The 12,077-nt window shown below is 35.0% G+C and overlaps 1 protein-coding gene and 1 long non-coding RNA gene across 4 annotated transcripts; both read left to right on the forward strand.

Moving 5' to 3' along the window:
* The first annotated feature begins 1,963 nt into the window (after positions 1-1,963).
* LOC108226504 (uncharacterized) lies at positions 1,964-4,488 on the forward strand. 3 transcript variants are annotated; one of them, XR_001807675.2, is made up of 4 exons: positions 1,964-2,259; positions 2,854-2,991; positions 3,169-3,251; positions 3,846-4,488. It is a non-coding gene; the product is annotated as an uncharacterized LOC108226504 (long non-coding RNA). The 3 variants fall into 3 exon arrangements; XR_001807674.2 differs by having other exon boundaries at positions 2,875-2,991; XR_001807673.2 differs by having other exon boundaries at positions 1,964-2,991.
* A 2,329-nt stretch (positions 4,489-6,817) lies between these two features.
* On the forward strand, positions 6,818-10,344 carry LOC108225606 (transcription factor bHLH68). Its single transcript, XM_017400524.2, has 7 exons — positions 6,818-7,123; positions 7,606-7,981; positions 8,277-8,357; positions 8,465-8,530; positions 8,893-8,958; positions 9,123-9,188; positions 10,065-10,344. The coding sequence occupies exons 1-7, from the start codon at positions 7,014-7,016 to the stop codon at positions 10,209-10,211; spliced, it is 912 nt and encodes a 303-aa protein (XP_017256013.1). The 5' UTR covers positions 6,818-7,013; the 3' UTR covers positions 10,212-10,344.
* Positions 10,345-12,077: the final 1,733 nt, after the last annotated feature.

A 12,077-nucleotide genomic window follows, 5' to 3' on the forward strand; every position in this document is an offset into this window, starting at 1 on the left:
AAAAGAGTGACCCAGGCTTCTAAAATATATTTTAGGTTTATATTATTTTCTAATTAATTTTTTATTTTTTGAAAAACTCAGGAAGGGCCGGGCACCTCTGGCCACCCCCCTCTCCGTCTCTGGGAGTAACAGCTAGTACCTCATTTTTGGTACGAATAACTAAAGCCCAAGAGGGGGTCATGGGCTCGAGGTTCAATCATCATTAGAGGCTCAGAGCTACAAGCTCATCTCTTATATTTTAAATCATATATATATATATATATATATATATATATATATATATATATATATATATATATATATATATATATATATAGCGAAGTTGATCATTTCTACGGAGAGGACCCGGTCCAATATTCCAACACACGTAACAAATTAGATTTAAATATTTCAATTCTGATTTAAATTTATTGATTAGTTGAAATAATATTTTATACATACATTTATACACACATATCAAATCAAGTTGAACAGCTCATACAGAACAGACCCAGTCCAGCACACATAACAACACTATATACCGTACTACCGCGAAAAAAATTCTTAGATCCAGATACAAGAATTTAACTCTTTATTACAACGAACGGTCTCAATTACTATAATTCGGAAATTATATCAAGCACATAATATAATTATATACTTGATAACGCCAATCTCCGATCCCGGTCCTTCCTCCGCCGTGGCTGGTGATTCCGCGGTGTAGCTGCTGGATGGGAGCCTACAAAACAACACCGGAGGGGGGTTTTGACCCCGCGGCGCCTCCGGCGTGAGAGTAAGCGTAGGTTTCGGAAGGGTAAAGATTAGAGAAAGTGTGTTATCTATATGTGGTGGGTGAAGGTGTATGTGTGGTGGTTGCTGGTGGCTGGTGGCTGAGAGTGTTTGAATATATGCTGAGTGTTAGTGTGTGTGAGAATGAGTGTAGAGAGTGAAGTTACCCTTAAACTCTTGATCCTTCGTCTATTTATAGGCCAAGGACTAGGGTTTAAGGGTGCGTACCTGGATCCTGGTCCTACACGTGTAGGGGTTTGATCCTCTACACGTGTCCAGGTGTCAGCGTCGGAGTAGTATTTTGGAATGTTCCCTGGCTTGTCTCTATTGCCAGTAGTTGACCGTTATGTTTTGTCTTCATCGTGTCAGTTCTGTGCCTTGTGCAGTAAGTGTCGGCTGATACATATGCACCCGGGCAAGTAGTGGGTTTTACTGTACCCGGGTAAGGAATCTCGTCCGGGTTGTGTGGGCCGACAAGCCTAGACGGCGTCTCTCGGGGCTGGCGGCTATTGGGGGTGGGAACCCCTCCATAAGACCCGGGTTCTGCGTGACCGGGTAGCACCCTATCAATACTAAACTCCCAGGTTTCTAAAAGGAAGCACTCCAGTTTCTGCAAGTTGATGGACACTGGTGATGTTGCAGGTCGTAAACATGAGAAATGAAGCAAATCATCTTTTTTTTCCTTCTTTTTTTTTGGGGGAAATAAGCAAATTATCTTTGAATTGCTAGGTTAGTATGCATTATGTTTTACGACTTTTTATAGGGTTCAACCTAGACTCCCTCACATCATTTGACAAACCATTTTGATATATTAACACAAGTACATATATAAGAATGTATGATGCAGGTATCGCCGGTTATGCTACCATGGCCGTTTCACTACACCATATATGGCCTATTGTAACAAATTTTTTTAGTGTTACAAGATAAAGTGTTACCATAAGTGCCTTAAAATGATTTTAGCCTACATTTGCCAACACATTTTTTTAGTGTAACCATTTGTATAATTTGGTGTAACCGTAGATATAATGAGGCATCTACGGTAACATTATATTTGATGTTACCGTTGATTTTAAAAGAAGTGTAACTAAAAACTGAATTATTTGAACCGCTGAAATGAAAACATGTGCGCGGGAGGTTGGAATTATTTAAAAACAGAAGGGGGAAATAATACACACAACTACCTTGCCCTAAAACTAAAATAAATTAAAAACACTCGCTCACCTCTCTCGGTTCACAACTTACTCCCAACTCACCTCTCTCATTTATCTGAAAATCACCACTCACCACTCACTCCCTCAACACTCACCCACTCACTCATTCACCACTCAGTCACCCACTCATTTCTCTAAACACTCAGCCGAGTATGCAATCAGATTTTCAATTGGGTATACAATCGAGTCTGCACCCTCGATCGGATCTTGAATGGAGTCTTCAATTCGGATTTCAATCAGCTCTTGAATTAGGGTTTTCAATCGGGGTCTTCTACAGGTTGCTTCTCTCTCTTTGTTAAGGTCTTGAATGTGCTTAAGTGTTTTTTTATATTCTCTCTGTGTTTTTTTTGTATGTTCTGATTTGTGACATTATTATGTGTCTCTATTCCTTTGTGTTTTTTATTTATTTACGATTGTTGTTTTTTTGGTGAAAATATATTTGTATACATTGGCTAAAAGAACTTTGTACCATTTTTGTGTTCCCAATTTAAAGAGTGACAAAGCACTTTAGTGTTTTCCATTATAGCATATGATTTTTGTTTTAAGAATATGCAACTTGAATCGACTAAGAATACTTGTTAGAACTAGATTGTGGGAAAGAATGCTAACTAGAAACCGCTGTTTGAGCTGGTTTTCTATGAAGAATGAGTTCTTCTCATCAGTTTTGAAATAAAAAACCAACAAGTTGACTAGAATTCTGTAATCATTTTTCACAAGTCTGTGTGACACCTTTTTCAGTACCTCTTAATTAATTAATGTTGGTCCTTTTAGTTAGAAATATTTCAATAGCATAGCCTTGGTCCTCTTTCATATATCTCTTTTTGGTGCTCTATTTATGGTTTCCAAATTCCATTCCTTGGTATATTGATAGTCCTCCAAAAATTTGTGAAAGATTTTCAAACAATGAGATGGCAGTATGCAAGATGGAAAACAAGATCTTGAAAACCGAGATGGATTCTAGTCATTTGAGGCTTGCCTAGAAGCTGCCTGCAGTTGCTTAGATAATGAAGTATGTCACTTTAACATTCTTATTATTACCTTTATGTAAACTAATTTCTAATAGGCAAGAAGTTTATTGGATGATGTCAATATTTTATATAAAATACATTCCGGTATGATGCCTGTCTTTAAACATAATGGATCCTTTATGTCTATTTATAATAACCTTTTTGTAATCCTAAATTAGGCATGGACTTTGGAGCAAGAAGCTCATCCGGCATTAGATAAGCTGACTTCAAAAATTAGGTAGAAACAGGACATCTTCAGAAGGTACTGGTTTCACCTTGTAATTTTGGTTCATATCACTGGCTCCCATGTTATAGTTTGGTTGAAATTTATCCTTTTGAATGAACTTGCCAGAACCTGATTGACATATTCTTCTTTATGGATGCACCTTCTTACTTTGTCAGTTTAGAATTCTTATAAATGGTAATACTTGACATAGTGGTTTTTAAGATTCACGCTTGATGTACCACCACTTACCACTTAAGATTTTTATAGTCTAATTTGCAGGTCATATTTTATTTGTGTTGTACTTATAAAACATAACTAAGTATTCAAGCTTCTTACAACAAGGTGTCTTTATGTCATGAATTTAACAAGGCAAATAGAAGTCGAAGAAATGATCTTGCAGGATTAACGTACTATATATAACTGCGTGTGCAAATGAAGATTAAATAATTTGACAGTGAGATCTTAGGAACATTTCTGCCACTGTCCATACACTGCTAAATTTCAAATGTACTCTTATATGATTTCTTTTATATGGTAAAGTTGAAATAAAACAACTGAAAAATAAATTGGAGTTTACAGAATGTAAATTGGCCTGTGAAGGAAAGTCTCTTATTTTGCCTAATAATGCAGGAAGGTGACATGAATTTATAGTGGCTATCAATATACGTCGAAGATTGTTTCTCCAACTCTATGAATTGCTTGCCCCCTGTGCAGTGACACCGCAGACTATTGAAAAAATTAGAATCAGTAGTGGAAATACAATCATTTCTCATGCAATAGCTGAAGAGGCAAATTTGAAGCCATTGCAATTGGCAGAACCAGAAAGAAATATCAAGTCATCTATCCTGCATAAGTTTGTGATATCAGGCAAGGCAAGAAGCAATAGAACCAGAGGCCCAATTGGAAACAAATCCAGAAGAATCACTAGCCAGTTTACAAGTTGGACAGAAGATGCACCAATTGCTTATCACAGAAGACCCCACAATGGAGGGCAAGACCATTAGGTCCGAAGAAACTGTGCAATGCATGTGGAGTGAGGTACAAATCAAGCAGGCTGTTTCGTGAATACAGGCTGTTGCATGTGGAGTGGGAATGTCTCTTATTAACAATGATGTGGTACCTAAGTTAGTTTTAGTTTTATGCACTCAGTACTTATTTTTGTGTGGTTGCTGGTTGGTATAGGCTTGGACCTCTATTTTTGGTATTACAATTATGTATGTTGTTGGATATTGGTTGGTAAATTTGCAATGGGAAGTGCTATTTTCAAATGCTATATTGCCTTTTTTTTCTCTATAAAGTGTTGGCAAAGAGTCTTGTACATGTAGCTATTATTGTAAATGGTCCATATTTTACTGTTGTTAAATATCAAAAAATGTTGGCAAAGATTTAAAAAGTGTAGGTAAAGGTAGAAAAGGTTTATATAAAATGTAACCATAACTAACAAGATGTTGCCATTGATAACTTAGTTTTTCAAAGTTTAGTGTTACAGTAGCACAAATGGTGTTACCATAGGACTATAGTTACAGTTCTTTTAGTGTTACCAAAACAAAACAAAGTGTAGGCATAGAGGTGTATGGTTACACTTTTACAGGTGTAACCAAAAAATGAAAAAATGTTACCCTAGACACCTATGGTAGCACCGATTTTAGTTACGATCCTGTTTTGTGAAAAAGTGTTACCATAGCCCTTTTTTCCACTTTCAGCAACACTTTCTGGCCTTTATTCACACTTTTTTGGCTGTTACAATAGGCCACATATGGTGTAGTGTTTCTTGGTGATCGAAATGCGATACATGAAAGTTATGAACCGAGTCTGGCAATCTCTTTGTCAATAAGAGCTGAAAAACAATGATAGTTCCCATAAGAAAATCATACTCTCAGAAGCACAAAATGAAGGCAAGTACAATGAGAAAGGTATACAATAAGGGCCTGAAGGTGGGCTTGCTATTTGATTAATGAATCAAGATTCCTCCATATTCCGAAAGCATCAATAAGTGCATTCATTCTTTACAATAATTTATACGCCCATGGTAGCTTTTATTTAACTTTTGTGGCTTTCTGTTCCATTTTTATATAATTGATCCTTTTCTCAGCTTTTAGACAAGTCAAAGTTTATATAGCTAGGAGTCTTTATTTATTACTAGTGTGTAATTGAAAGAGAAAACGATGGATGATTTAATGGTATTTTCAGCTTTGTATCCCAACTCCCATGTTGTGTGCCTAAATTGAAAATGAAGTATGCAGGCACTATGCAAACTCTGTGGCGTCTCTTCATTTTGACCAAACTAATTCGGCCAAGCTGAGAAGCCCCCAAGCAGTCAATACTGAAATCTGCTCTGTTTCCTGGCGGACCGGATTGTTGTGGACTTGTGGTCAAAACAAGTCCTACATCTTCTGGTGCTAGTATGACTATAATCAGGATTGACCCTCGGGTAAGGGGACCAAGGCGAACGTATAGGGCGGTAGGGCACCATTATGCAAGGGCACCAAAACATCTATGCATTTGTAGTATATAATGATAAATATATGCATTTATATGTTTACGTGCATTTTAATTAACTGTGTTAACTTTAAAACAGTGTTTTTATAATGTCATTGTATATTGATTTGAATGTATGTAAAATTTTTCTTTACGATCTTGAAAAATAGGGACACCATTTTCAAAAGTCGTCTAGGGCACTCAAATCTCTGGGGCCGGCCCTAACTATAATTTCTGCTTAAATTAAATTGCGTAGGGAGAGTGGAACTCGGAAAAATTCTTCACGCAGGGTTCTTCCTTCACTTGCCACAAAAATAAAATTACTACTGTACTTGATTTTCAGTGACGGGACTGAATTTAATATTGATCGTTGAAATATATCATACAATACTACTCTCTCCGTCTTCTTTTACAATTTTCGTTTGAAAAAATCGCACATCTTAATTTTCAGGTGAATTTTTTGTTTCCCTGTCTATCACTAATATTTACAGTGAATTAAATTGAATTGAGTGTATGTATATATTAGCCAAATATTGAAAATTATATTCCTGGTGTATTTTTTGAAAGAAGCATGTAGTCAGACCGGAAATCCACCTGATCCGAGATTAAGGTGTACTTTAGAGAAAGGCCTTTATATTATTCAGATCCAGAGTCGAACCTATGACAATAGAAGATAAACTCTTAATCAACGGCTATCCAATCGTGCTCGAGTTTCTTAATTTTTTTGTTCTACCAGACATCCAGATTCCAGATGCATGTGTTGTTTCTGACAAACCCCTCAGATATTTTTGGTCCGCATGTCTTAATTTATGTTATACAGGACTATTAATAACTTACTCTGCAAACTTAATAAATTTGTGTATGTAACAAGCCCTAAACCTAAATCAAGGCATGGCCCACATTTGGTTGTTTACGACGGCCTGATCGAATTAACACACCGCCACCAGTGCTTTTTCTGCTCCACTTCACATAAAGAAAAAGCAAAGAATATCATATATTATATGAAATTATGACAACTGGGGTAGGAAGATTAATTTAACTTATTTTAATTTTATGCACAGAAGCAATTATTAAACTAATAATACAAAATTGAGGCAAAGAAGATAGAGAAGGAGCTAGCTTGGTCTACAAATGTGTGCATACATATTATAATCAAGTTGTTCTGCAGTAATCAATTTTATTATTACCTTAATCAGTAGCAACTTGGTGTTATATGCCACCACTGTATATAAATATACTATTACTTTTTGTCTTGGAAGTAAAAGATAGTTGATCAATGTGGATAGTTGATGGGTGTGAGAGAGAAATATAGCTTGAGAGATGATGGCAGGAAACCCTAACTGGTGGAGCTTAAATGAATCTTCTTCTGCGGCTGATGATGATCATCTTCATAACCATGGCTACCCCGTACCATGGACCCAACTGCTTGTGTACATGCTCTCTCTCTCTCTCCCTCCCTCCCTCCCCTCTCTCCCTCCCTCCCTCTCCCTCTCCCTCTCTCTCCATCCCGGCCCCTCGTTTCCGGTCTCCGTCCCTCCCTCTGTGTGTGTGCGCTTTACTTGAATTGGTTGGCGAACAGGGGGCTATATCGGTCTCTCTCTCTCTCTCTCTCTCTCTCTCTCCCCGTGCTTACTCGAATTGATTGGCTAACAGGAGGTTATCTGTATATACTACTAATGATTTATTTCTCCTGTTAAATTCTCTGTTCTTAATACTCACTCGATTTCCTTTAGTATATATATACATATATATGTCAGATATTGTAACCACAAAGTCACTACATGTTACAGTTTAGGTTATATGGATTTCTGCAATATTTTTATATCTACTGTACAAGTGAATGGAATATAATGATTTACTCGGTGCCACAAAAAAGTTAAATTATATTTTACTTATGTTTTTGTTTCACCAGGGGAAGACTGGCAACTGAGCAAGAAGAAAGGTTGAGTAGTACTAGCTGTGATAGTGATCTTGATAATAGGAGGAAGCAGCTGGATCAAAAGAGCAGCATCAGTGACGATGCTCAAATAACATCATCGTATGGTCGTAATTATAGTAGCAGGGTTGCTTTTGATAATGATCATGTAAAGCAAGAGATGAAGGAACAAAGTATCAACCAACAAGAAGAACTGTATAGTACTAGTGATGAAACAAATCACAAAGATCATGATCATCCTTGGTCTTCTTGTTTTACCGGAGGAAGTAACCATATTAATTACTTGGATTTCTCAAGGGATCGAAAAAGGAATCAACACCAAGTGCTTGATCAGTATGCATCTCTCCAGCAGGTACCTACATGTATTTCGTTGAAAAGAATCTAGCTAGGAGGATAAATTTCATGCGAAATAATAAGTGAGATCTACTGAATGAGGCACAAGTTAATTTGAATAATTTGATATTTTCTTTGACTTAATTAGAAGCTTTTGTTCACTGGCTACTTGGCCCTTCTCTCTGGAGATTAATTAGGGATTAGTGCTTCAGTAATTAATCCCGAAGAGATATTTAACAACTACTCTACTTAATTATGATCTGTATTTTTTGAAACGGAATATAAATACTTGTGTATGTTCCCTTTTTATTTAGTGTAATGACACTGTAGTGCCGAGTGGAACATCAAAGAAAGCTAGGGTTCAACCCTCTTCAACCCAACAACCAGCTTTAAAGGTAAGTGTTCTCTTTAAAATCCTGATTTACAAACATAAGAGTAAATTATATGATATACCTTAAGTATATAACTAATCATGCCTGAGTTATTGACACATGACGAACAGGTGAGAAAGGAGAAGTTGGGAGATAGAATTACCGCACTACACCAATTAGTTTCCCCATTTGGAAAGGTATGTATATATGTGTGTCTCCACAAAAGTATGAATATAAAGTAAAGATTAATTTAGTTTATGTTACGGACTTACTACCACGTACTCCCTCCGTCCCTCGCACGGAGATTAAGAAAAATGTTAAAAAAGTGTATATAGTAGTGGGAGAGATTAATTTATATATAATAAAAACTTACTATTTTTGGAATGTTATATAATGTAAAGAATTGAGAATGATATCTGAAAAATGAAAGCTTAAAGAATTGGTTGAGACGGAGGATGTACTTCATCAAGAATGTGAATACATTCTATTTACTCCTGCCTTCTAATTTCTCCAGTCCTAGATAAAAGAAAGAAAAATAATGGAGTTTCCAATTTTGCAGACCGACACTGCCTCGGTGTTGTTAGAAGCAATGGGGTACATTAGATTTCTTGAAGCTCAAGTCCAGGTACTTAGTCGACAAATCACATTTAATTCTAGCTTATAGATCGAAACAGTACTTCCAGCTTTAGCTAAGCAAAGTGTTAAACAAGGTTTATTGCAAAATATGACTAAATCCAGCTTTGATATGTAGTCTGAGTGGTGGAATAAAGTATAAATATGATCCTGCAGGCACTTAGCTCTGCTTACTTGGGCAATGCATCAACAGGAAGCATGAGAATCCCACAGTCTGTAAATGTAAGTATCCCCATTGCTTTTATAAATTATTTTATTAGGTTAAAGAAGTATGGAATGGTGCAGTTATATATTTAATAGTACAACACTACTGATCAGTGATCAGCCTTTGGCAAGCTTTATAAACTGTTGGATCCATCACTTCCTCAAAAGATTAAATTTAGTTTTATTTTAGTAGCTAGCTAGCTTCTCTTTATTTGTAAAAGCGTTTGTACCCCTTGTCCTTCATGTCAATCAAACTCTGTAAAGATTATCAAGCTTAATTGCCTTTAAAGATTAATATTATCCCAGCTGGTTTTTTAATGTTGTGTTGGGATTAATGAATTTTGGAATGAATAGAAAGAAATCTGAATTATGTTTTTAGCAATTGTTTATAAATTTCATTCCTTAGTTTCATCACAATAATTTCGTACTTACTCAATTTTTTTCTAAAACTTGCTTCTTACCTCTATTATCTTCATTTATATTTGTCATTTCATTCCATTGCCCTCAACCAAACACAAAATAAGAGAATATGGAACTTTGTGCAATTGACAAAGTTGCGTTCAAACTTCAACGTCCCCGGACGTAAGATTTAATTGTATATATAAACACAAGACGTTATAAATTACACGAATATTATTATTTGTGTAATAGTTTTACCAGAGCTAAAAATATGCTGATATTAATTATCATTCAAACTGCGCAAATGTATCAAGCTAGCTAATTTACCTTTCAAATTTTTATATGTCCTGCCAAGTTCTTTAATTAGGAGAATCGGTAACTTTACTGAATCGACAAGGTTGTGATCATCCTTTAATGATTGTTGATATTGTTGTTGTCTATTCCAATAGTATTACCAGAACAAATGTATGTTGATATATATATGCAATGGTGCAGGATGAATTAACAACAGTGAAAGACCTGAGGAGTATAGGACTGAGCTTGGTTCCTGTGGATTATGCCCTTCATATCAACAATACTATTGGAATAGACAACAACAATATCAACAATGGAGCCGATTACTGGGCTTCTTCATCATTATAATCCAGATCCTTCATCATGTACAATTCTTTATCGAAAATTTTTAGAACTTTGTGAAAACTCTTAGTTTTGTATGAAAGATTTTTGTGTTGATAATTTTATTATTATTTTCAAATGTAACTAAATGCATGGTTTATCCTCTGTTGTCTCGTTGTAATATTCAATATAACATTCATCCTCAAGAAATCTAATTGCTCACTTTATTTGCGCATTACAATGGGGAACATAAAGAATCTCTGAAATGAACAAACCACATCAACCTCATTTAACATGAAATATATGTAATGCACCTCATGAGTATGAAACTCGAGATTCATCAGTACCTATGAGCCATCTTCTCCTTCTCCTTGTAATACTGGGTATATTGGTAAGTTCCACCAACGATGCCAAGGACAAGCAAGCTGTTCCAGTGGCCATAGGTCTTGATCCAGGGCTTCCCCAGCATATCTCTGAACATACCAGGCAATGTATCCTGTTGCAATGGTGATAATGAGTACACCACCGCCTTAATCCTCACTTTTGGCCCTGCCCCCATTCTTTTTCTTGGAATTTTCAATACAATATTTAGGGTTTGAAGATTTTTTGGTGGTTACAATATTAATCTCAGCTCAGCTGGTTAGATATACATTTATACTTGATATACACATCTGTTTATCTTTTGTTTGACCTTTGCTATAAATAAGGAGAGTTTCATGCAATTCCGCTGAGCTTTTTCTGGAGGTATATGTGGATCACATACATGATCAGTTAGTTACATTTTGAATATTTCCGATAAATATAACATCTTTTATATGAAAATAACATTTTTGTTTTCTGCTTTCAAAAAAAAAAACATTTTTGTTTTCTATATTTCAGTTTTTGGCGATCAGTGATACTAATGGTTTTTTATTAGTTTTCTTCTCTCTTTACTCTATCCAAAAATTTGGAAACATGATGAACTCCTAACTGTGAACTGATTCATTAATATTAAATTATATATTTCTAATGAAAGAGAACTTGTTATAAGGTTATTAATTTATGCTAAAGAAAATTCTAAAAGTATTTTTTAATTAATATTTGGATGTTCTTATTTTATAATTAAAAAATGTAGATCATAAAAATCTTTATTTTTCCGGACTAAGAAACATAAAAATCTTTGTATGTTATTTGCATAGAAAATACATAGCGACAAAATAAGGGCTTATTTCTATAGAGAAGTACATAAACCTTTTTTTTTTTTTTTGAAATAAGCACTTATATTTTTTTGCCACGTGAATGAATATATATGAAAAACCTTCCAAACATTTAGATCTAAAAAATTACAAAAATATGTATTTTTAAAGAAAATAAGCCGTTATGGACTTTTCACGCCTCCAAACAAACCCATGTCACCACAAAATATAGAATTATATTATTTTTTCGAATTTTTTTTAAGAATATATTAAATTCACTTTTAGATTATAAGTTAATATATAAAAAGAGCAAAATAAGTCCTCTGCTTTGCTTGTATCGTTTAATAAGTCCGTCACAAGTTCTTTACACCAGAAACGACGGTTGTTAGTTGTTACGCATCCAAAAAACAATTTTAAATTCCATTTTTTAGAATAAAATAATAATATTTAAATTTATGTTTGTAAAGTTTTTTAGAAAAGTCAATTCTTAAAAAAAGTGTCAACTATCCGGAAAAAATGAAAAAAAAAGATAGGAGGGATGCATAAATTATTATTATAAAGCTAAAGCTAACTGCTTCCACGTACTTTCATTCTTTTCATTTCTCTGAAATGACAAATATTCATCGCACCGCGAGCATGGGCTAGGTAAGGACATGGAAAATCTGTTTTTGAACGAATTATACAAGCTAAGACAAGATCCTTCATGAGCCCACTGCGG

Source organism: Daucus carota, chromosome 6 (assembly GCF_001625215.2).
Source record: "Daucus carota subsp. sativus chromosome 6, DH1 v3.0, whole genome shotgun sequence".
NCBI classification, from domain to species: domain Eukaryota; kingdom Viridiplantae; phylum Streptophyta; class Magnoliopsida; order Apiales; family Apiaceae; genus Daucus; species Daucus carota.